This window comes from Saimiri boliviensis, chromosome X, assembly GCF_048565385.1.
Source record: "Saimiri boliviensis isolate mSaiBol1 chromosome X, mSaiBol1.pri, whole genome shotgun sequence".
NCBI classification, from domain to species: domain Eukaryota; kingdom Metazoa; phylum Chordata; class Mammalia; order Primates; family Cebidae; genus Saimiri; species Saimiri boliviensis.
The window spans coordinates 18,273,819-18,301,063 of record NC_133470.1 but is presented as its reverse complement, the minus strand read 5'-3'; the positions used below and the strand labels follow the sequence as shown (position 1 = coordinate 18,301,063).

General features: G+C 34.6%; 1 protein-coding gene across 5 annotated transcripts in view; it reads right to left on the bottom strand.

Annotated features, from left to right (window-relative positions):
* Positions 1 to 27,245, bottom strand: part of CNKSR2 (connector enhancer of kinase suppressor of Ras 2) — a 296,479-nt gene that overhangs the window by 176,464 nt on the left and 92,770 nt on the right. For all 5 annotated transcript variants that reach the window (XM_074391385.1, XM_074391386.1, XM_074391387.1 and 2 more), the window contains exon 5: positions 8,342 to 8,383. In XM_074391385.1, the coding sequence (XP_074247486.1) occupies positions 8,342 to 8,383 (42 nt within the window). The remainder of the gene's footprint in view (positions 1 to 8,341; positions 8,384 to 27,245) is intronic.

Below are 27,245 nucleotides of genomic sequence, written 5' to 3'. Positions count from 1 at the left end.
GGCCATTATTTTAAATGAAATAACTCAGAAAGAGAAAGTCAAATACCACATGTTCTCACTTATAAGCGGGAGCTAAACAATGTATATATGTGGACATAGACTGTGGAATGATAAACACTGGGGACTTAGAAGAGTGGAAGGGTGGGAGGGGGTAAGGGGTGAGAAATGACTTAATGGGTACAATGTACACCATTCTGGTGATGGCTACACTAAAAGCCCAGATTTCATCACTATGCAATATATCCATGTATCAAAACTGAACATGTGCGCTCTAAATTTATTTTTAAAATATGTAGTGTCCTTGGTCATATTTAGGGTGGTCTTAAATAAAGACAGTCCTTCAGTTTATCACTTTATGTGGTCATACTGCTTTCTAAAGATCTTGTGCATTTGTCACCAATTAATTATGGCATTTAGACCTTAAAAGTCACACATACTCCAAGCTCTCAATTTAGTCAGAAAGGCTAATTTCACTTGTTTACAGCTAGTAAATGCCAGAACAGGGTCAGGACGCCTAACCTTTTAACCCTCAGACTGGTGCTCTTTCTACTATAGTATTCTACCTCACTTGACTCCGCAACAAAAATGAATACTACTGTGAGGACAAGGATTGTATTCTCAGAGTCAGTATGCATATAAAAGCATTTTGCAATGCATAATGTGTTCAGCAAATGCAATGCTAGCAAGAACACCTATATAAATAAATATACTGCCTTATAAAATGTCTATCTAAATCACAATCAGAAACACTAAAACCAGATTGTGTTAATTCTTCACATAGGCCACAGAAATTTTCTTTTTGTCCCAGGAAAGACAAACATCTTCCACCTCCATCATGTTATATCTGGATTTTTCCTTTTTCCTTTCTTGCATGAGACATCAGTTGTGAAGAATTTATAGTTAAAACAATTTACAATGCAATTAACCACCAAAGTGTCAAAATCTGAAAATAATATAACACTAAAGAATCAAATGCCTATTTCAGCAATATTTTTAGTACATTTCTTCAGACTGACCACAAAGATAGTAAAGGGGGCTGAGATAGAACGGTCACCTTAACTTCAAAAACATAAAGAAGCACCTTAGGCTTTTCATCTATAAAACTCAGTATTAAGAGTTCATGTTTTAGTGAGATTGACCATAATTTATATGTTGAAATGCTACAGTTACCGCCAAAATGTCAACCATATTGAAAAAAAAATCAGTTTGCGTTTGGATCAAGATCATAGCTTTTAGAAGAGACTAGGATACAATTGGCAAAAGCTGCCTCATCACAGCATCGGAGACCTCCTAAGACCAGTTAAAATTATTTTTATGGATTTTTAAGTCACTAGAGTACCACTGTTTTCAAGAAATCTCTAAAGATAAGGTATTAATATTAATATGATCACTTCTATTTCATTGTGAGGCATGCTGTTATCCTAGTATTTAAACACATCCTCAGGGTTTTGATCCATCAGAAGAGGAAAGCTATACTTCTATAAACAATATAATACAGATGTCAGGGCAAAGACTAAAATGGGCCCTTTACTTTCTCCTCCAGGCTCCTTTCTTACATCTGTTGACTCTATGCAGTTTAAGCTAGTTCTAGTCTGGATAGCACAGAAGACATAATAATCTCACCCCAGATGGAGTTTAAGGGCAAGGAATTCATAAATTTAAAGAAAGGAAAAAAATTACACAGAATGTTTATGAAATAAAACAATACTTAAGATGCCAAAATAAGCCTAATTCATTAACAAACCTAAATAACTAAAGAAAAATATAGCTTGGAGAAAAAAACAGAGAGAGAGAGAGAGAGAGAGAAGAGAAGAAAGTGTTCCTATGCTCCATAAACTGTAAAATACTATATAACTATAAGATAATATTAACACTAAAATAATAAACAGGTATTTGCTATATTTATTATCTTTACACAAATAATGGGATAAAATGCTAAAATACAAAGTTCCGTATACAAGGCCACACCTTTGGCTAATGTAAAAGACGTTTTTGTGCTCAGAACAATCTGATTTAAACAGAGTGACCTTAATGATTATGGCTGGACTGGGATTTCCACGAGCTTAATCAAAGCCGACAAGTGTTTCAGGCTCACCAATGAGAGCAGCAGGGCAGGGACAAAGCAGAGGAAGTCTGCAAAAGCACAAGCTCTGAAATGACTTCTCAGAAGAGCTTATGACTCCAGACTCAACGGCTGTACTGAAAGGTAGGAGTGAGGAGAAAGTATAGAACTGAAAACTCCAGATTCTCTGTAACTCATTTATTATATAAAACAAGGATCTGTACTGAGTAAAACATATGGGCTCCAACATGCCAGAGAATGTGTAATCCAGAATAAAACCTAACTGGAAGGAAAAGATCAGATCAATAAAAGTGAAACATAATACTATTTATCTTTAGTTGATCATCACTGAGATATATAACTACATTGATTATCTGTATTGCCTTTTGTCCTTTATGGTTTCACTCTATTTTCTGTTCCATTGTATTTAATGGCAAATTCCAAGGAAATCCAAGCTGTTCAGTCTCCTTTTATTCATTCTCACACTTCAAATTAACAGACATCCCTGCCCAACATTGCAACCAATCTCCCTTCCCACCAGGGATTTTGGTATTCACAGCCTACTTCTTTCTGATTTTAAGCAGAAATACTCTCTCTAATTTTAGAGGTGAGAAAAGTGAACAGAAAATCTAGCCTAAGAAGTGTCCAACTCCATTCTTAATGGTTCAATATATGTACTATGAAATCGTCCTTTAAAAGCAATCAGAATTCTAAATATACTAGAATAAATATATACTTTGATACTTTTTCATTATGAAAGCAATGCAAATTAATTGAAAAAAATTGGGAAACACATACTTTTGCCATGGTTTAATTTCTGCTCCATGTTTTTAGTTTAATGAACTATGTTCTTAGTTCATTTTGCTCTCAGTTTATAGTGGTCTTACCTTCTTTACAGCCTGATATTCTTTTTTAATACAGGTAATATCTTTTGACTTATACTGAAAACAAACGTTAAAAAGTGTTCTTAATAAACTGCTTCATGGGGAAGGATTTTCTTCTACTACATTGAAGTATACTTCCTCTACTCTTTCCCATTCTTTTTATTTACTCATCCTTCAATACAGATCTATTTCAGGGAAAGACAAAACAGCTTACAATCTCAGATATCTATCTCAGTTTGCCCATGTGTTGAATGGCTCTCTGATGCTGCTGGTACAGGTTGAGTATCCCTAATCTGAAAATCAGAAACTTTTTTTTTTTTTTTTTTTTTTTTTGAGACGGAGTTTCGCTCTTGTTACCCAGGCTGGAGTGCAATGGCGCGATCTCGGCTCACCGCAACCTCCGCCTCCTGGGTTCAGGCAATTCTGCTGCCTCAGCCTCCTGAGTAGCTGGGATTACAGGCACGCGCCACCATGCCCAGCTATTTTTTTTGTATTTTTAGTAGAGACGGGGTTTCACCATGTTGACCAAGATGGTCTCGATCTCTTGACCTTGTGATCCACCCGCCTCGGCCTCCCAAAGTGCTGGGATTACAGGCTTGAGCCACCGCGCCCAGCACTGACATGATGCTCAAAGTAAACATTCATTGGAGCATTTTGGTTTGGTATTTTCAGATTGACGCTCAACTGGTAAGTATATTATGCAAATATTCCCAAATCCCCCCTCCCCCCAAAAAAATCTGAAATCAGAGACACTTCTAATCTCAGGCATTTCAGATGAGGTACACTCAGCCTGTATTGCCTTGTGAAATTCCTAGGATATAGCAAGTTTTCATAAGTGGTAAGTTATCCTTCCTCTTGAAAATTGCCCTCCCTATCCTCTATACAAAATAAAGATTTAGGGGTAATGTTTAGGCTAAGAACGTTGATGTTCTTGTGCCTATCTCAAGCTACCATAATCTCTGTTCAGTGACGTGAGGTCTCCTCCTTTTTCCTTCTAAAAGGCAGCCATCACTGGGGATGTTCTAAAAACCTATTTAACTCACAGTGCAGTGTGCTAAAAGTAAAGAGGTTCTTAAGTACTATTAGCATATTACATAGGATTCTAAATCTGCCTGGCACTAGAAAGGTTTCAGCCATGTTCTTTAGGTCAGTCAATGGTTGGCTACTAGCATTGTTTTCACTCCTTACCTATTTGAAATTCTTACTCATTTGTTAAAAATATTTATTTTTTAGAAACAATTTCTGGGTACATAGTAAGTATACATTAGGTATTTATGGAATACATTAGATATTTGGACACAGATATACAATGTGTAATAATAACATCAGAGTAAATGGGGTATCCATCACCTCAAGCATTTATCATTTCTTTGTGTTATGAGCATTCCAATAATACTCCCTCAGTTACTCTAAAATGTTTAGCAAATTATTTCTGGCTGTAGTCACTCTGCTGTGCTATCGAGTAGTAGATCGAATTAACTGTATCTAACTATAAAATATTCATTTTAATCTAGATTTTAGGTTGCTATTCAGGCATTTCTATGGATATTTTAGTAATTTATTTTTCTAATTAACACATATTTGTTATGCTATATTTAACCATTATACAAACACATAACTTAAAATTAATGCCCCTAAAATTTATCCTATTTCTCGCAAAGACAACCAACATTAACTCTGTTGCATAGTTCTTCAAATTATTTTCTTCACTATATACTGCTTTTTTACACAAATGTTATGCCTTATCTACTGTTTGAAGCTTGCTTTTGTGAGTTATGCAAATCTTGATTTCAATCACTATCAGGACATTTTATGTGATCCAAAATACTTTAAAATTTGGATTGCCACTTAGAGGTGTTTTATTGTACTAGAAACCCCTTAAGCTCCATCTCATACCCACTCAGCCCACTTTTTTCTCCAGCTACTGCTGTGGCAATCTGCTTCACCTCAATTGTACTACCTTTGCTTTCTATCCTACAGCTCTCTGGTACCTCCAAAAACCTGGTAGTGTGAGAGAGTTAACATCCCAAGGAGCAATCTTTGACCAGTGGGATAACTGGATTAGAGCAAGCCGATAAATTCTCCCCCTTCAATCTTTGTCAGGCGGGTTGGACAATTCTGAGGCACATTCTGCAGGGCTTCTCAGAAGGTCCCGATGGGATCAAACTTCAGTTCCCTGTAGCAGTTAGCAATTCTAGAACCCATACTGATTCTCCTTCCCAGTACTGCTTCTGTGCCTTGGGATCACTAATCAACATAAACTATCCATTCAAGCCTTTGTTATAATCTCTGTTTTCCAGAAAGAACCCAGGCGAAGATGCTCATAGAGTACATATTATTGTACTTAGAATATTCAAGTATCATAGAAACAAGTAAAACATTAAAACTAGCTCACAATTTCATCCTAAACAAGCTATATAAAAACTCAGGCTTTTGATTTTCTGGTACATATAAAAAGGAGATAAAGAGGAAATTAAAAACTCTAAATAATAAAATATAACCTAACTAAATAAATACTGGAAAGAAGACTACCAGATTATAAAGCTCTGTCTAGAAAACTTACTGATTTATTTTCTCCCAGAAACAATCATTCATGAAAGATATTAACATACCAATTTTATATAATAAGAACAAACTCTCAAAAACAACACTTGATTCAGGTGACCAAAATAGAAAATAATAGAATTAGGATTCAGACACAGTTTTTTAGACTCAAAGTTATTTCTTCTACAGTATAGATCTCGAAAGATACTTGTATTAGAAATTTTGTTTTAAAGAAACTATTCTAGCATCATATACTAAGTGATACCGTATACAATTTCATTATTCAAAAAAATTAATTATTCTTGTGAGAAAAGTAATATATAAGTATACATACAGCCTTCTAGTAAAGGCTTGGTAATCTTTGTATAAAAATGCCAGGATGAGAAGTATAACAATAACATGAAAAGACAAGTGCTTTCTGAGATGAACTGATTTGGTTAATGCCATTCACTGTTTTCATCATTATCAGAAAGGATTTTTAAATTCTCACTAGCTGGAATGCAAAATTGCCAAGGTAAATATACGGTATTCATTTCTAAACTCCTTCAGTACTACTTACGCTGTCACTTATTTCTAATAGCAAGTAGCCCAAAATCTGGCTTTTGAGAAAGGTAGGTCAGTATGAGTCAATTATCAGGAAATTATTTAAGAAACTAAACATTACTTATTATTTTTAAATTATTTAAAATTAAAAATACTTAATGAATGAGAAAGTTTAAAATTTGGCTATTATTATGATTTTTACTTAATAAAATTTCAATCATTATTTTATAACCTGCAAGAGCTTATTTCCTTAGTCTAATTAATTAAAATTATATTTAAGGTCTTTTGTACAAGACATAACCCACAGTATTTCTTTCATCATTTAAATTGATTTCTGTTATTCTGTCATATGGTGGAATCTGAATTTTCTTCAGAAATAAAATCGCATATTTTTTACAGTTCTCTAGAGACTCTTTTTCCATAAATTATTTACATTTCCTTTGTTGATATTTGAATACTGATCACAAATGTGCACTTGTAACTGGAACTATTCCTCCACAGAAAAGATTACATCAACAAATGTAAAAATATATAGCATACATAAATTAATTGAGAAAATAAGGCAAAAAGAAATCATGTATATAAATTAGAGCCAAGAATGAAACTAAATACAAAACAAATACCATGAGATGCACTTGCCAATTATGGGCCACGAATTTTAATCTGAAGTTCGAAGCAGCCAATGCATAAAGAAAAGTACAGCTCTTTTTGATACTAACAACAGGGAGAGATTACTCCTGAGAAACTTGATAAAGAAAAAAAGGTTAATACACATTGACCTCAATAACAGCCTTGAAGTAAACATCGAAGAACCCACAGCAGCGTACCAAAGTTAGATTCCATAAATTCAATACTTCAGAAAGAACAGTCATTGTCATAGAAAATTCAATGTCAAAGAAACACTCACAGGAAATAGAACATAGGGGGGAAAGGGTCTGTTCATGCTCCTTAGTTATTGACATAATAGGCGCAGCTAGACAGTAGCCCTGGGTTCCACTGGAAAAAAGATAGTATAATTTGTAAAGTCTTAGGTAACTAGAATTGGTAGCAACTGCCAGATCTGAAAAGAGTATGGGCTTTAGTATCAGATTCTGTGTTCAAACTGAATAGTTGAAAAGCTTAATATTTGTGACCCTTAGTTCTACTATCTGCAAAAATAGGATTAAATGAGAGAATATGCTTACAGAAACTAAACTAATACTTGAAATATATGGGCCCTAAATAAATATTAGTATCTTTTTATTCACCATGCCCTACAGGTAGATCAACGTGAGGGAGTTGTAACTATTTTCCCTCCTGGACTAATAAGGAGAAAAGTATGTTAATTATCTACTCCTGAGACTATCCTTACAAACCACAAAGGGCATCACTACTGCACAATGAGGGGAAGAGAATTAGCAGAGGATTATTCAGTATCATTTCTATAGTAGATAACAAAAAAGAAATAGGAATGTTGTGCTGCTGATACTCTGAATATTTTCCCTCCGTACATTTAGATGTTTTTAAAGTGTACGAAATAGTATTCTTTTAGAAATATTCAAACATTTCAGAAACATAAAACTTATAAAATTGAAAATAGGAATAAATGAGGCAAATGTCCTTTTACAGACACATGGATCTTCAACATCTAGTACCTGGCAGATGTAGAAATGACATGATTTCACACACACCAGAGGTAAAGAAGTTATTAGGACAAACCAGGATTGATCAAGAAATGCGTTTACAAACAAAAGTGGCCAACTGTTCATTAAGAAAACAGGAAATGGCCTTCCCACCAAGTATAATGTACTCATAGTCCATTTCTAGAAATAAAATAATATGTAAAGTCAATAATTCATTCAACAAATACTGTCATATTACCATTTGAAAAGTCATCTGGTGAGTATAGAATTGGAGCAAAGAAAATTTGATTTTTTTTAAATAAAGTATTTCATCTAAATGATGATAGAGATGAATTACCCATTACAGAACAGAATACCTTTCTCTGATCTTTTTTTTGTAATAGATGAACAGTATAAGAAATTCTCATTTCAAATTCTCCTTGCTCTACATTATTAATTTTTTAATTAAATTCCAACCTTGCTACATATTACAATCTTAAAATACTATATCAAGTTTTTTTCCTATTAGGTACAATAGAATGGTTATAACTAACGTAACTTTTTATGCTTTGATTCTTTTGTAGATTTCCTATAAAAATATGCTTAACTGATATGGTTAGTAGATTTATTTTTCTTATGGTTTACTTATTCTAACTAAACAAGAAAATATTCTCTAATAAATTTAAAATAAATCCAAGTATACTCACCACATGAAGAATTTTATTCTCTGTTTCATATACAGTACAATCCTGGAAAAAAGAACGATATACATTAGATTAAAAACATCAAGCATTCTTTTAAAAAGTTTCTTAGAAATTATACTATAATTTGAAAACTTTTAATTCAAGTAAAAGCAATAATAAGAGTAGGAAAAATCTGGGATGCTATACACCAAAATATTAATAATGGTTAGCTCTGATGGTCAGTAGCAGAGGATATCCTTATTTTTGCTTAACTGTATATTCTAATTTTACTACTTTCAAACACATACTAAATGACAATATACATTAAGTAGACTTTTAAAGACAAAAATTGAAAAAATATTGTACCATTTCTAAGCTTTTACATGTAATAAATGTACTTTGCTAAAATATTCCCAACATTACAAATACTAACTTATAATGGATTAGAGCATTAAAAAAACACACTAACATTTATTTCAATAGCCCTATCAAAATCTCAAATACTTTTATATTTTAAACTATGGTAAGCTATTACATATACTTTTACATTATACACTTAAAATTAATACATCTACTAATAATAATTACCAAGTTCACAGTTCTCACCTAAATTTAATTCCCAGAAATTATAAAAAAATATTCTTTCAAAAACCACCATGGTCTTTTTTTTTTTAACCTGCAAGTACTTGATATACAATAAGCAGCAATACAACAAACTGATATTTGCTTAGAGACTTAATGCTTCTACAGCACAGTTTCCTCAGAGAATTTATAAAATGGGCATATTGGTAGTAACCCAATAAGAATGTTGTGAGAATTAAGTGACAAAATGAGATAAATCAATTGAATCTGACATATATTAAGTGATAAATACATTTTAACCATGTACTAGTGTTATTCTTCATCACTATTTTAATTTTAAAAATTAATTAACTTTACTTCAAAAAATAAAATTAAGTAATTATTATTTGGCTAATTTTGAAAAAATAACATTTCCACAGTACTGAATATTTTAGGAAATAATATTTCGTTTCATTTTTTCCCAAGTTTAATTTTAACAAAAAGGAATGTTGCTCAACACAATTTTTGATAATGCAGCTTTACCACAATGCCTTGTCAGAAGAAGTAGGTATTCAGATCGGGGCCAAGTTTTAAAAATAAAACTTAGGTATATTTTACAAATTAATAGAAATATTTAAGAATTGGGTCTTGCCTTTCGGAGGGACTCATATGCCAAAGCAGAGATAATGTGGGAAAAGTTGAGAAGTTGCCCAGTTTCTGCTTGCTGCTTCTATAGCTTACTTCAGCTGTAATGTATGCAAATTCCATTACTTGCCTACCTTCACAGAATCAGAGGGTATGACTAAACATTCAAACTTCAAAGAGATTCTCCTCAAGGAAAAAAGTAAATATGATCTGAATATATACTCTAGTAGTAGATAATAATCATACAGAAAGTAACTATTTCAAGTATCTTTAAAATATAAAAATTTACTAGCACATTCCTTGTGTGATCCAACAAAAAGGACTGTTAAAATAATCTTGAACTGTTTTCAGTAATCATATGATGTTTGATGGTAGTGTTGTGATTATTATTGTCATGTAGAATCTGTTGCGTGTGCTTTATAAGATGAATAACTGAACAATTATGTGACTGTCATTCTATCACTTCAGTGTCATTGATAAGTATTTTTAGTATGGGAGAAAGCAGACACATATATAAGATTAAGGAAGTTAAATAATATGCTGGAGTCTCTTGAAGTATTATCTATACACATATATGTAGGCATGTATTTCTTAGCTCTTCACCCTGAAAAGGCATAGGAACAATGATCAACCTACTAATGCTAAACTTCCCACAGTTTATGGTCTTAAAACCACATTTCCCAAGCCTTCCTGGAAACTGGCTGATTCAAGATCTCATATAGGAAATATACAAGATGAGCTTGGATTATACTGTGATACAAGACAGAAGGAAGTTATCTAAGTCTACTAGGAGTAGTCTATCATGACTACTAGTACACAGAAGTTGACTCCTGTGTCAGTAGGACTCAGGATTCAACATGAAGAGATTCCCACTGACCAAACATGAAACAATTTGAGTGCCCCCAATTTACTATTTTTCTCTAATTAAACTTATTTCTTTCTTTAATAGCTTACTACGTAGAACACTTGCTTCTACTTGTTTGCATCTATACCTTCTTTCAGCAAGATTACCTTGGTAGTTATTGAAAGCCAGAGGCTTTCACAAAGGGTGAGGATGCACCATATTAAAATAGAGGCCAGGCGAGGTGGCTCCTGCCTGTAATTCCAGCACTTTGGGAGGCCTAGGTGGATCGCTTGAGGCCAAGTGTTCAAGACCAGACTGGTCAACATGGTGAAACCCCATCTCTACTAAAAATACAAAAATTAACTGATTGTGGTAGCACATGCCTGTAATCCCAGCTACTCGGGAGGCTGAGGCAGAATTGCTTGAACTTGGGAGGTGGAGGTTGCAGTTAGCCAAGATTGCACCACTGTACTCCAGCCTGGGCAACAGAGTGAGACTCTGCCTCAAACACACACACACACACACACACACGCACACACACAGAGCACATATTAACATACTACTTTAAAACTTTATATTAGGGAGAATAGAAGCTAAATGACTATATTTTGTTAAGTTATAATTTTATGGCATTCATTTTATCATGCTAAATATTTAAATAGCTCGAGGTACTTTGGGGGGTTTATTTATAAATTATTTTACTTTCATCAACAGGTGATTTTAAAATATTTTATCCTCAGGTATGGATTTTATTAATACTTGGTGCCAAATCTTTTCCTAAAAGATATTTCAAGTTTTAAAGAGAAAACAGCATTGCATATGGAGAAATCTATACTTTACAAACCTATTCATGCTAAGAAAAGGTACACCTCTGATGTTCCAGTTATTTTTAGGTCAGAATTAAATTTAGATTTTAAAGACTGGGTTGACAGCAATGATACTATATACCCCCAGGAATTCTCTTCAGTAGCTCAAGCTTTTCGTATATGCAAAATAAAATTTTGATTACTTCTTTATCCTTTTCCATATAAAGCTTCTACAAACTGTGTGACATATTTACATGAGCCAAATTCCTAATGAGAAAATATTCATAAAAATGAGGCGTGTTTCTTGAATTTTGATCACTAAGTATGCACAGAAACATCCTCACACAGATGAACTATACACCCACACAGGATCATAATGTTATCCTTTCTGTGAAACAATGATGCAATGCTATACTGAGCAGAATAACAGAACGTTTTTTTCTCCTAGATATTACCACTGATGTTCCATACTTTGTCAACAAGTTTTAAGTACCTGGTGGGTCACAATGCTCAGAACAGGTAATATTTCTCATCAATTGTATATTATAATCTTAAGAACAGTGTATATGTTATTAATAGCAAATATGTAAAGAGAGATAGTGAAAGGAAATAGCATATATCTCTAATAAGAATACAATTATATTTCATGGAGCTTTAGAAATGCCACAAATTTCCACGTCTTATTTTCGTGTATATATTGTATACTTTTACAAATAATATAAAAATATTGTTTTGCTTAGAAGTAATATATAAATAATCCATCTATGTAAACCTTTGATAATGGTACTTTCATATTCAATACTTCAACATATTCTATTATTATCAAAATGTCTTTACATGCCTAAAGGGTTAATTCAAGCAATGAGTATTATACTTTTCTGTTTTTTTCTTTTCTTCTCCCTCCCTCTCTCTCTTCCTTCCTCCCTTTCTTGCATTCATTTATTTATTGAAGTCACAATTCAGTTCATCAACATGTTTTTTGTCATCTCCTAAATGCAATTCAGTTCCAGATACTATTACGTGATCAGGGATAAATTACCCTTGGTATTTGGCCATCATAATTTCATTAATCCGGGGGGGTGGGGTGGGGGAGAAAACATTCAAATAAAAATAGAAGGTAGACAAGATAAATGCTAACAAAAGATTCCATTAAAAAGGGGATAAATTCTGATAATCCTAGATTAACTATGTGGAGAAGATGATATTTTTCCTGGCCCTAAATGGCTTTCAAATCTGGAAATTTGAAGGTTTAGGGAGAAAGAACATTTCAAATTGTGTGAACACACTGAACAAATGTACAATCAATAAGAAGCAAGCAGACTGATTTGGTTAAAGTTTAAGCTATGTTGGGAAAACACAGTGGGAAAGAAAGCAGAGAAAATAATATGAAGCATATTATGGAGAGCTACCAATGCTAGGTTGAAGAAAATTTTTGTTTTTGTTTTAAAAGAAAAACAATTTCAATTTTTCTATAACAATCTAATTTCCATTTTGAAGTTCCTTCAAAAACTTAACTCAGTCAGTTTATAATTTCTCTTGACTTTCCTTGGGGAAGAATTGAAGACAAGGCAGCCTACTTAATATAATAGTTGATGTTACACAGCAAGGTAAGCTGTGAGTGAGAGTTAAGGGGTCTGTGGAGATGAAATGTTCTTGTCCAGCTAACAACTCCCATAGCCATCTCTTGTTCCATTCTTCATAGCCCCTTAAGTTACAAGAGTAACTTTCGTGCCATATCTCAGATACAGAAATCTCTGCAAAGCTGTGTATCTTCCGAGACATACTAAAGTGGATGTTTTATCTCTAGAAAGGATGGAGGAGTGTGAACTTTATTTGGATACAAGGGCATATTCGCAAATATTTTAACATGAGAAGCATGTGATTGAATTTATGTTTCATGAAAATGATTAGAAGTTAGGAATTTGGAAGGGAGACAAACTGGAGTTAGGAAGATCAGTTTTCATTAGGAAATGTGATATATAATCAGGGCTTGAACTGAGGTTATGCTAGTGGAAGGAGAGATGAAAACAAGTGGATGTCATGCAGATAGCCAGATATGAAAAATCAGTTACCTAATTTTTTCATATTAGGTAATATTAGGTAACTGATTGATCAGATACAAAGAATGATGAGTGGGGGAGAGGGACAGAGCAAGATGGTAGAATAGAAGGCTCCACAGATTGTCCTCCCAGGCCCCAAACAAGGACATCAATTTAACAAATATCTCCACAGGAAAAAAAAAAAAAACACCTTCATAAGAACCAAAAACCAGGTAAGCATCCACAATACCTAGTTTTAACTTCATGTCATTGAAAGAGGCAGTGAAGAGGCAGGAAAAACAGTCTTGAATTGTCAATGTCCCCTTTCCCCCAAACCCGGGCAGCAGCTGCCTGTTAATGATTGTGTTTCTGTGCACTGGGAGAAAGAGAGCCAGTAATTCTGAGGCATTAAACTCAGTGATGACCTTATTATAGCAGAAAACAAAACTGAACCAAACTCAGCTGATGTTCACCCATGGAGGGAGCATTTAAACAAGTCCTAGCCAGAGGGGAATCAATCACTAATCCCAGTGATCTGAACTTGAGTTTCTATGAGCTTTGCCACCATGGGTTACAATGATGTGTGACTCCAAATAAACTGCAAAAACAGTCTAGGCCACAAGGAGAACAACTCTTAGACAAGTCCTAGTGCTGAGCTGAGGCCAGAGACAAGTGGACTGCGGTGGGGGGGTGGCTCACAACTTACTGAGATACCAGCTGGGATGGGTAAAGGAGTGCTGGCATCATCCCTACTGTAACCCCAGGTTGCATAACTCGTGGCTTCAAAAAAGACTCCTGCCTTTCACTTGAGAGGAGGAAATGGAAGAGTAGGGAAGACTTTGTTTGTGTCTTGGATACCAGCTTAGCCACAGCAGGATAGGGTACCATTCAGAGTCCTGAGTCCCCCTTTCCAGGCCCTCGTTCCTGAAAGAAACTTCTAGACACACTCAGGGCCAAAAGGGAACCTGTTGTCTTAAAGGAAAGGACCCGGTCCAGGCAGAATGCATCACCTGCTAACTGAAAAGCCCTTGGGCCCTGAATAACTAGCAGCAGTGACATCCAGGTACTATGTGAGAGCCTTGGGTGAGATGCTGAGACCTGTTGGCTTCCAGTAAGACTCAGCACATTCCCAGTTGTAGTGATTATGGGTGAGAGACTTTCTGCATGGGAAAAGTAAAGGGGATTTTGTCTTGCACCTTAGGTATCAGCTTGGCCACAGGGAAGTAGAGCACCAAGTAGACTTGTGGTATCCCTAATTCCAGGACTTGACTCTTAGATTGCATTTCTGGACCTGCCCTGGGCCAGAGAGGAGCCCACTGCCCTGAAGGGTGAAGCCCAGGCCATGCTGTATTCAACAGGAGCTGACTAAAGAGCCCTTGGGCCTTAAGGGAACGTTGGCTATAGTCTGGCAGTACTCCAGGGCCTAGGTGAATGTGGCCACAAGGGGAGGTTCCTCTGTGTTTGGAAAGGAGAGGCAAGAGTAGGAAGGGCTACATCTTGTGGTTTGAGTGCTAGCTTAGCTGCAATAAAATGGAACACCAGGTAGACTTCAAGGTTTTTGACTCTAGTCCCTGGCTCCTGGATGGCACCTCTGGATCTGCCTGGGGCCAGGGGAAATTCAACGGCCCTGAAGGGATGAACATAGGTCTGGCCGGCTTTGCTATCTGCTAATTATAGAGCCCTAGGACTTTGAGCAACCATAGGTGGTAGCCACGGAATGGTTACAGCAGGCTTTGAGCCAGATCCAGTGCTGTGCTGACCTCAGGTCCAAATGTAGCATAGCACTAATGGTGGTGGCCAAAGGGGTACTTAATGTCATGACAGGTGGCTCATAACAGAGAGACAGAGACTACATTTGTTTGGGAGAAAGTAAGGGAAGAGAACAGGCTTTCTGCTTGGGAACCCAGATGATGCTTCCAGATCATGTCCAAGACCATCAAGGTGGTACCTCTACAAGTCTACGAGAACCACAGCATTACCAGGCTTATTGTGTCCCCTAAAGCAGATACAACTTAGATCACAACACCTATGTCCTTTCAGATTTCCTCAAAGACTTCCCAAGAAGGATGGGTACAAACAAGCCTAGACAGTGATGACTACAATTAAGTATCTAACTTTCAATGCCAGAAATAGATGAATATCTACAAATATTAAGACAATCCAGGAAAACATGACCTCACGAAATGAGCTCAATAAGGCACTAAGGGTCAATTCTGGAGAAACAAAGATATGTGACAGAGAATTCAAAATAGCTGTTTTGAGGAAACTCAAACAAATCCAAGATAACAAAAAAAAAAAGGAATTCAGAACTGTATCAGATAAATTTGACAAAATGATTGAAATAAAGAAAAAAAATCAAGCAGAAATTCTAGAGTTGAAAAATGCAATTGACATACTAAAGAATGTATCACAGTCTTTTAATAGCAGATTTGATCAAGCAAAGAAAGAATTACTGAGTTTGAAGACAGGCTATTTGAAAATACACAGAGGAGAGAGAAAAAGAATAAAAAATAATGAAGTACACCTACATGATGTAAAAGATAGCCTCAAAAGGACAAATCTAAGAGTTATTGGCCTTAAGGAGGAGTCAGAGAAAAAGACAGGGGTATAAAATTTACTCAAAGTGATAATAAAAGAGAACTTCCCAAACCAAGAGAAAGATATTAATACCCAAGTACAAGAAGGTTATAGAACAGTAAGCAGATTTAACCCAAAGAAGGCTACCTCAAGGCATTTAATAATAATCAAACTCCCAAAAGTCAAGGATAAACGATCCTCAAAGCAACAAAAGAACACAAATAGCATACAATGGAGTGCCAATATGTCTGGTAGCAGACTTTTCAGGAGAAACCTTACAGATCAGGAGAGAGTGGCATGACATATTAAAAGTACTGAGGGAAAAAAAAACTTTTACCCTAGAATAGATTATCTGGTGAAAATATCCTTCAAATATGAAGGACTTTCTCAGACAAATAAAAGCTAAGGGATTTCATCAACATCAGACCTGTCCTGCAAGAAATGCTAAAGGAAGTACTTCAGTGAGAAAGAAAAGAGTGTTAATGAGCAATAAGAAATCATCTAAAGGTACAGAAGTCACTGGTAATAGTAAGTACCAGAAAAACAATATTATAACACTGTAACTGTGGTATGTAAACTACTCTTAAGTAGAAAGACTAAATGATAAACCAATAAAAATAATAACTAAAATGGCTTTTAAAGACATAGACCCTACAAAAAGAGAGTAATAGTAAAAACAAAAAGTTAAAAAGCAGAGGGATAAACTTAAGGTGTAGAGTCTTTATTTTATTGTTTTTTTTGCTTGCTTACGCAAATAGTGTTAAAGTTGCTTTATGGGATAGTATTTGCAAGCCTCTTGGTAACCTCAAACCAAAAAAACATACAATGAGTATGCAAAAAATAAAAATCAAGAAACTAACTTACATCACCAAGGAAAATTACCTCCACTAAGAGAAGACAGGAAGTAAAGAAAGAAGGAAGAGAAGTTCACAAAATAACTGGAAAACAAATAACAAAGGACAGGAGAAGTCCTTACATACCAATAATAACATTCAATGTAAACGGACTAAAATCTCCAAAAGACATAATCTGGCTGAACAGATTAAAAAAATAAGACCCAATGATCCACTGCCTATAAGAAACACACTTCACCAATAAAGAACACATGAACTGAAAATAAAAGGATAAGAAAAGATATTCCATGCCAATGAAAACCAAAAAAGACAAGGAGTAGCTATACTCATATCAGACAAAATAGACTTCAAAACAAAAGCTATGAGAAGAGACACTATATAATGATGAAGGGGCCAATTCAGCAATATAATAATTTTAAATATATATTTACCCAACACTGGAGCACCCAAACACATAAAGCAAACATTATGAGAAATAAAGAGAAAGATAGCCCCCAAAACAATAATAGCTGGAGACTTAACACCCCACTTTCAGCAATGGACAGACCTTCCAGATAGAAAGTCAACAAAAAAAATCAAACTTAATCTTCACTATAGATAAAATGGATCTAAAAGATATTTACAGAACCTTTCATCTAAGAGCTTCAGAATATACATTATTTTCCTCAGCATATGAATCATTCTTAAGGACAGACTATATGTTAGGTTGCAAAACAAGTTTAAAACATTAAAAAATTGAACTCATATCAAGCATCTTCTCTGATCGCAATAGAATAAAACTAGAAAACAATAACAAGAGGAAGTTTGGAAATTATATAAATACTTGGAAACTAAACAATATGCTCCTGAATGACCAGTGGGTCAATGAAGAAATTAAGAAGAAAATGTAACAATTTCTTGGAACAAATGATAATGGAAACACAACATACCAAAACTTGTGGGATACAGCAAAAGAAGTACTAAGAGAGAAGTCTGTAGCTATATGTATCTGTATAAAAAAAAAAACAAACTTCAAAATAAGCAACCTAACAATGCATGTTAAAGAACTAGAAAAGCAAGAGCAAACCAAACCCAAAATTAGCAGATGAAAATAATGAATACCAGAGCATAAATAAATAGAAGTGAAATGAAGAAAACAATGGAAATAACGGATGAAACAGAAAGTTGGTATATTTAAAAAAAAAAATTAACAAACCTTTAGCCAAACTAAGAAAAATAAGAGAACAGATCCAAATAAATAAAATCAGAGATGAAAAATGAGACATTGCAACTGATACTGTAGAAATTCAAAGGATCATTAGTGGCTACAATGAGCAACTATATGGCAATACATTGGAAAATCCCACACAAATTCCCAGACACATACAACATACCAAGATTTAAACATGAAGAAATCTAAAACCTGAGGAGGCCAATAACAAGCTATGAGATCGAAGCCATAATAAAAAGTCTCCCAAAAAGGAAAGCTGGGGACCTAAAGGCTTCACTGCTGAATTCTACCAAACATTAAACAACTAATACCAATCCTATTCAATCTATTTCAAAAAAAATAGAGGAGGAGGAAACACTCAAACTCATTCTACAAGGCCCGTATTACCCTGGTACCAAAACCAGATAAAGACACACCAAAGAAAGAAAACTACAGGCCAATATTTGATGACTATTGATGCAAAAATCCTCAACAAAATTATTAGCAAACTGAATTCAACAATATATTAAAAAGGTCATTCATCATGACCAAGTGGCATTTATTCCTGGGTTGCAAGGATGGTTCAACATACAAAAATCAATCAGTGTGATACATCATACCAAAAGAATGATGGACAAAAACCATAGGATCATTTCAATTGATGCTGAAAAAGAATATGAAGAAATTCAATATCCCTTCATAATGAAAACCCTCAAAAGACTGGGTACAGAAGGAATATATCTCAACATAATAAATGCCATATATGATAGACCCACAGCTAGTATCATACTGAATAGGGGAAAAACTGAAAGCCATTCTTCTGAGATCTGGAACACAAGGATGCCCACTTTCATCACTGCTATTCAAGATAGTACTGGAACTCCTAGCCAGAGCAATTAGGCAACAGAAATAAATAAAGTATATCCAAATGGGAAAGAAAGAAGTCAAATTACCATTGTTTGCAAATGACAATGATCTTAAATTGGGAAAAATCTAAAGACTCCAAGAAAAAACTATTAGAATTGATGATCAAGTTTAGTAAAGTTGCAGGATACAAAATCAACAATAAGTAGCATCTGTACATGCCAAATAGTGAAAAATTTGAAAAAGAAGACAAAAATAATCCCATTTCCAATAGCCACAAACAAAATTAAGTATCTAGAAATTAATATAATCAAAGAAGTGAAAGATCTCTATAATGAAAACCATAAAACACTGATAAAAGAAATGAAAGAGGCCACCAAAAAGTGAAAACATATTGCATGCTTTTAGATTAGAAGAATCAATATTGTTAAAAAAATGTCCACACTACCAAAACAATCTACGGATTCAATGCAATCCCTATCAAAATACCAATGACATTCGCCACAGAAATAGAAAGAAAAAAATCCTAAAATTTATACGGAACTACAAAAGAATAGCCAAAGCTATCCTAAGCAAAAGAACACAACTGGAGGAATCACAACACCTGACTTCAAATTATACTACTGAGACACAGTAACTTAAACAGCATGCTACTGGCATAAAAACAGAAACAGAGACCAGCAGAACAGAGTAGAGAACATAGAACCAAATCCACACACCCACAGTGAACTCATTTTCAACAATGGCGTCAAGGACATACACTGTGGAAAGTACAGTCTCTTTAATAAATGGTGCTGGGAAAACTGTATATCCATGGGCAGAAGAATGAAAGTAGACCTGTATCTCCTACCATATACAAAATTCAAATAAAAATGTATTTAAGACTTAAATCTAACACTTCAAACTATGAAACTACTACCAAACAACATCGCAGAAACTCTCCTGGACATTGGTCTTGGCAAAGATTTCTTAATACTCCACAATCACATGCAACCAAAGTAAAAATGGACAAATGGGATCACATCAAGTTAGAAAGCTTCTGCACAGCCAAGGAAACAGTCAACAAAGTGAAGAGACAACCCACAAAATGGGAAAAAATATTTGCAAACTACTCATCTGACAAGTGGTTAAAAACCAGAATATGTAAGAAGCGAAAACAATGCTATAGGAAAAAAAATCTAATAATCTGATTTTAAAAAGGGCAAAACAGTAAATACACAGTTCTCAAAAGAAGACATACAAATGGCCATTAGGATATGAAAAGGTATTCAATATCATTAATCATCAAAGAAGTGTAAAGCAAAACTAAAATGAGACAGCATTTCACCCCAGTTAAAATGTTTTATATCCAAAAGACAGGCAATAACAAACGCCGGTGAGCATGTGGAGAAAAGGGAATTTTGTACACTGTTGGTGGGAATGTACATTAGTGCAATCATGATGGAGTACAATTTGGAGGTTCCTTAAAAAACTAAAAATACAGTTGCCACATAATCCATCCATCTGACTTCTGGGTATATACCCCAAGGCAAGGAAATCAGGATATTAAAAAGATATCTGAACTCTCATGTTTTTTGTAGCTTTGTTCACAATAGCCAAGATTTTGAAGCAATCTGTGTCTATCAACAGATAAATGGATAAAGAAAATGTAGTTGCCAGGTGTGGTTGCTCACCTCTGTAATCCCAGCACTTTGGGAGGCTGTGGTGGGAGGATCACCTGAGGTCAGGAGTTTGAGACCAGCCTGGCCAACATGGTGAAACCCTGCCTCTACTAAAAATACAAAAAAAAATTAGCCGAGCATTGTGGCAGTCGCCTGTAATCCCAGCTACTTGGGAGGCTGAGGCAAGAGAATCACTTGAACCAGGGAATCAAAGATGGAGCCAAGATTGTGCCACTGCACTTCAGCCTGGGTGACAGAATGGGACTCTGTCTCAAAAAAACAATAAAATAAAAATAAAGAAAATGTAGTACATATACACAATGGAATACTATTCAGCCATAAAAAATGAGATTCAGTCATTTGCAACAGCACTAATGGATCTGGAGACCATTATGTAAAGTGAAACAAGCCAGGCACCTAAAGACAAATATCACATGTTCTCACTCACTTACGGGATCTAAAAATCAAAATAATTCAACCTATAAAGACAGAGAGTAGAAAGATGGTTACCAAAGGCTGGGAAGTATACTAGGGTGGTGTAGGAGAAGTGGGGATGGGTAATGGGTACAAAAAACATATAGTTAGAAAGAATTAATAAGACCTAGTATTGGATAGCACAACAGTGTGACTATAGTCAATAATAATTTAATAGTACATTTTAAAATAAGTTAAAAACATAATTGGATTGTTTGTAACATGAAAGATAAATTGAGGTGATGCATACCTCATTTTCCATGATGTGATTATTAATGCACTGCATGTCTACATTGAAACATCTCATGTATTCCATAAATAGGTACACTTACTATGTATCCACAAAAAGTTTCAAATTGCAAATTAGTAAACAAGAAATAATGAGGAGGAAAAGTTAAACATTATTCCAAGCGTTCAAGCCTGAGAAAATGGACGTATGAATGGTAATAGTAGAGATGGAGAAAGGAATGTGAGGAGATTCAAACAATTTTATTTTACGCACATAAAATTAGAAGTGGCTCTAAACAGAACATGTTACATACAACTGTCCAGTAAGCATTTGAAAAAAAACTGAATTAGAATGGAAATAGAGCCAGATCTTGGAGATACTGACATTGAAGTGATAGTTAAAGCTAAGAAAACAACAATGATGACTTCACCAGAAAGGAGTATGTATGGTGGAAAGACAGCTGAGGATAAAACCTCAGACAATGCTTGTTTAGGAACCAGAGGAAGAATTAATCCCCTGGCCAGGATTAAATGAAGAAAGTGATATTACAGATAATGGAAAGAGTTTTTGAAAGGGAGAAGAGATAAATATTGTCTAATTTAAGTAAGAGTCTGAGAAAAATAACAGCAAGAAACTTTAAAAATCAGTTTTAATATAATAATGGAGATGGAGTAGATGGAAAAGACAATGTGAGGAGTTCAGATGTACAAGTAACAGCACTAATATAAACTGTTCTAAGAAATGTTTCAGAGTAGAAAAGGAATTAAGCCTAGTTTTTTTGAGAAGCAGGGTCAATGTAATGAAAAATCGTAGAGAGGCAGTTTAGCATTTATCATGATATGGTAATTTACAAAAATCCAGATAAATATATTTGTATAACTCAGCCAATATAAAGATTATAAATGGAAAGAATATACACATATGCTCTATATAACATGATTCTTGTCATTTTTGTTAGGAGATTGTATTAGGAGATGGAAGATCTAGTACTATATATACACCAAGGAGAATGCATCATTAGAGGAGTTGACATGACAAATGCAAAGAAAGGAGAATAGTTGACTGAAGTGTGATATCAACGGGAAAAATAAATGAACAAAGAATATATCTAATACTTTCCATCTTCTTAAAACAGTATAATAAATGTGTCAAATTTATCAATCAGGGGTAAGGAGGCCAAAATCTGGTGAGGCTTAAAAAGGATGGCCAGGCGCAGTGGCTCACACTCGTAATGCCAGCACTCTGGGAGGCCAAAGTGGACAGATCACTTGAGGTCAGGAGTTTGAGTCACAAACACAGTGAAACCCCGTCTCTACCAAAAATACAAAAACTAGCTGGGCATGGTGGTGCACACCTGTAATCCCAGCTACTCGGGAGGCTGACACAGGAGAACTGCTTGAACCCAGGAGGCGGAGGATGCAGTGAGCCAGGATTGCGCCGTTACACTCTAGCTTCATGGATAAAAGTGAAACTCCGTCACACATACACACACACACACACACACACACTCTCTCTCTCTCTCTCTCTCTCTCTCTCTCTCTCTCTCTCAGATGAAGAATAGTGTCAGGAATAGAAAATATTTAGATCAGCTTCTTATTCGTCAGGAAAAAAAAGATACTATGATATAGTATTGGCCACAATTAATGAGCTGGAGAAGAACAAAAGCAAAAAGAAAACACAGAATACCAAATACCTACCACGTTTTCACTTTAAGTGAGAGCTAAATGATGAGAACACAAGAACACATAGAGGGGATCAACAAACACTGGGGCCTATCAGAGGGTAGAGGGTAGGAGAGGGTGAGGATCAGAAATAATAACTAATGGGTACTAGGCTTAATACCTGGGTGATGAAATAATCTGTACAAAAAACCCCCACCACATGAGTTTACCTATGTAACAAACCTGCACTTGTACCCCTGAACTTAAAAGTTAAAAACGAAAGCAAAAACCTCAGTTTTTTACTAGGTTTAAGTCATTTTATAGTCTTTTACATAGAAAAAAGTTTCTAACAACTTTTCCACAGGGGGGAGGGACTATTCCATTTTTAGTAACAAGCTAGAACAATCCTCATTCATTTACCACTTATTCTCAGTCTGATTACTTTTACAGATTTCTGCCTTATAACATCCCAAGTTAAGTACTGACAGATGACAACTTCATCAAAATGCATACATACAGCAATGGTCTAGAATAGCACTGTCCAGTAAAACTTTCTGGGACAACAAAAATGTTCTATGTCTATTCTGTTCAATTTGATAACAGTTAGACACATGTGGCTATTGAGCATTTGAAATATGGCTCATGCAAATGAGGAACTGAATTTACTTAATTTTAACTGATTTAAATTTACATTTCAATATCCAAATGCAGCTAGTGGTTACTGCGGTGTTAGATGCAGTGTAGGTCTAGAGAAACATACTATAGTACACCCAACAGTTAGAAAACAGGAAGCCATTTAACAAACATTTCAAACAATTAACAGTAAAGTCCACATCAGTAAGAAAACATGAAGGGAGTTAGTTCTCAGGTATTAACAAGATGCATCCCTTATTAATCCTTCAGCAAACAGCAGATTCCAGTCTATTATGACATCTACAATAGCACAGTACAATAAAACCAATTCTCTTTGTAGAGTTGCTATGAGCATCATACCAATAACAACTCTGTTGACCTGCCTATGAATGTCAAGTGATATGGAAATATTTTGTAAATTACATAACATGCAAATGTTAGCTGTTATTATCATTATCCACACACAAATTTCAAAAGCAGTTGAAATAAGATGATTCCTAAGGTCCCTTCCAACTGAACAAGGCCCTGATTCCATAATTCTGTACTTGCAGTATCTCCATATGCACAACTGTCATAATTTTCCACCTGTCACATATACTGATATACTCTTTATCTGCATACATTTATAGATCATCATTACCTTTGAAATGTGTTATCTGCTTCAATCGCTATAATACATTAATCAATACCATGGTGTTTCATGCAATGATGTTTAACAAAAAATATCAATGTCTCTTACCTAAATACAACAGAGTAGTGAAATGTTTTATTCTTGGCATGGCACTTATTTATTATTTACTTCTTAGTAATGCATCATGCCAAATTATGTGTTATTTTACTTAGCAGTCTATAGAAAAATGAGCACAGACCATCCAAAAGGTACAAGGATAGAAAAATATCCAAATAATTCTTAAGGGAAGAAGATGCAAAGAGCTCAAAAGGGAGCAGGAAAGAAAAATCACGTAAATGCCTATATAGTACAATATAAATTGGTAGTCACAGGCAACAAAAGCAAAAATAAACAAGCAGGACTACATCAACACAAAAAGTTTCTGCACAACAAAAGAAACAGTCAACAAAATGAAAAGGCAACCTACAGAATGGGAGAAAATACTTGCAAACCATATATCCAATAAGGGGTTAATTTCCAAAATATATAAGGAACAGAAAAATAGAAACAAATAACCTGATTAAAAACTGGGCAGAAGACCTGACTAGATATTTTCCCAAAGACAACATACAAATGGCCAATAGGTATATGAAAAAATGCTCAAAATCACTAATAATCAGAAAAATGCAAATCAAAACCATAATGAGATATCATCTCACTCCTGTTAGAATGGCTATTACCAAAATGTCAAAAGATAAGAAGTATTGGCAAAAATATAGAGAAGAGAATTCTTGTCTGCTGTTGGTGGAAATGTAAATTGTTATAGTCATTATGGAAAATAGCATGGAGGTTTCTCAAACAATTAAAAATAGAATGACTACATTATCTAGCCACTTCTGAGTATCTATCCAAATGAAATAAAATCACCATCTTGAAAAGATATCTGCCTTCCCATTGCAGCATTACTCACAGTAGCCAAAATATAGAACAATCTAACTATACTACATGAGATAAATTGATACAGAAAATGTGATACACACACACACACACACACACACACACACACACACACAATGGAATATTAATAGTCCTTTAAAAACAAGGATATTCTCCCACTTGCAACAACATGGAAGAACCTCATGCTCAATTAAATAAGCCAAACAGAAAGACAAATACTGCATGATCTCATTTATATACGAAATCCAAAAAATGAAGTCAAATTCATAGTAAAAGAGTAGAATGGTGGTTACAATAGACAGGATGGGAGGAAATAATGGTTAAAGGGCACATACTTTCAGTCATAAGGTGAATAGTTCTGGAAACCAAACCTACAGCATGGTAATAGTAGTCAATAATAATGTGTTGCATACTTAAAATTTGCTAAGAAAGTAGACTTCAAGTGCTCTTCCTCACGTGGACACACATACATAGGTAACTACGTGAGGTGATGAATATGTTAATTAGCTTGTTTGTGGTAATTATTTCACAATGTGTATATACATCAAAGCGTCATGCTGTATATCTTAAGCATGTACAATTTTAATGTATCAATAATACCTCAATAAAGCTGGAAATACATAAATGGGTAGCTGTAAAGAGAGGCATGGGTAGAGGGTGTTAAGGAAGCAAATACCACTACCTAGGTAAGCACTCTGAGAAAGGCATTTTAGTGAAAGAGAAGCATGAGTACAATCTGGAGGAATAAACAGGAGTTACCCAGATAAAGGCTGAGAAATAGTCAAGGTAAGGGGACTAGCATGTTTAAAAGGCATAGGGCTGAGAACAAGCTGTATGCAGGGAGCTAAACATAGTTTGTTTTTACTGGAATATGAATTGTAAAGCAAGAAGAAGTGAAATGAGGCTGATGAAATAGGCTGGCAGTTGACCATTTTGAAAGAGCTTAAAATTTATCTTGCACATGAAGGGGGGGGGGCTCCCTGAAGTGATATAAGCAGAAGAGTGTTATGATCAAATATGCCAGTGACATCAATCTCTCTGGTGGCAATATGATTTAAGGGGAATAAAAAAGAGTGAGGGAGGATTCTGCCAATAAGGTTTTCTACAAAGATTTATTTCTGACTTGCCTTCATTCAATCTGTTATATAAGGTAATCTTCATTACAGAATGGCTTTGGGTATAAAAGTTTCATTTACAATCTCTTGGGTAAAGCAAACATCTTTACATAAAAATGACTTATTAGTTATACACTGAAACTGTAGAAAGAAGATCGTAGAAGATTTATGCAAAAATGTCACATAAAATCATTAATATAATTTTGTCAGTTTAATCATTAATAAATTAAAAATAGTTGGATTTTCATGTTTTCTGAGACTCAAGTTCAATACTTCAACACTTTTATCTCAATATAAAAACCTAGAACATTATTGATGCCAAAAACTGAGAAAGTAGCAAGACTGAGTATATAGAGACTCTCAGGTTTACAAAGGCTCTAGAAGAGATGTAAGAGAGAAAAATCCTAAGCTTACCTTTTTTTCTTTTGAAATATAAAATCCATTGATTTACCAGTCAGGTGGAAGATATATTCTAATTGCACTATTGTTTTACTTTGATCATCATGAATGCACATTCAGGTTAGGAATTTTCAACAACAGAAAGAACTGCATTGCTCTATATCCAGAGATAAATTGATCAACAAGTTTTCATATAGAGAGGTTATCTAGTCAAAAGATGTGGACTTGAGTTCTAGTCCTGCCTTACTGCCATATAATTTTGCAGGTTATTTAACCTGTCCCAGCCTGTTGCCTCATATCTGAAACTTAGACCAAAAATATCTGCCTCCCAAGTTTATTATAAGGGCCAAATGAGATGGTATATTTGGAAATACTTCATAAATTGTAAAATGTTATACAAACAGATGTACCTTTAGACATAGTTTATATTCATGTTTTTTCTCATTTGAAGACCCACTCTGTTATAGAGTGCAACACACAGGAATTTTAGGCTGGAATTTCTCATCTCTAAGTACAAACTTAGAGAAGGCAAGGCTTTTGATTAAGTAATTGTATACCATGAGAAACTACTAGCTTACCATTGGTTTTGTTATTTAACAAATATTTATTGATGAATATCTATGTTCCAGGCACTGTCCTTGTTCTGGAGATAAGATGTTGAACAATAAATACATAATTCCTATCATCAAGTTGTTTACAGTCTAGTGAAATGTGCAGAAAAATAATCAGATTGTTTAATAAGCACCACGATAGGTTAAGAACAGATTGCTGTGCAGTGCTAAACTACTTACCAAGCAAACAAGAAACTTG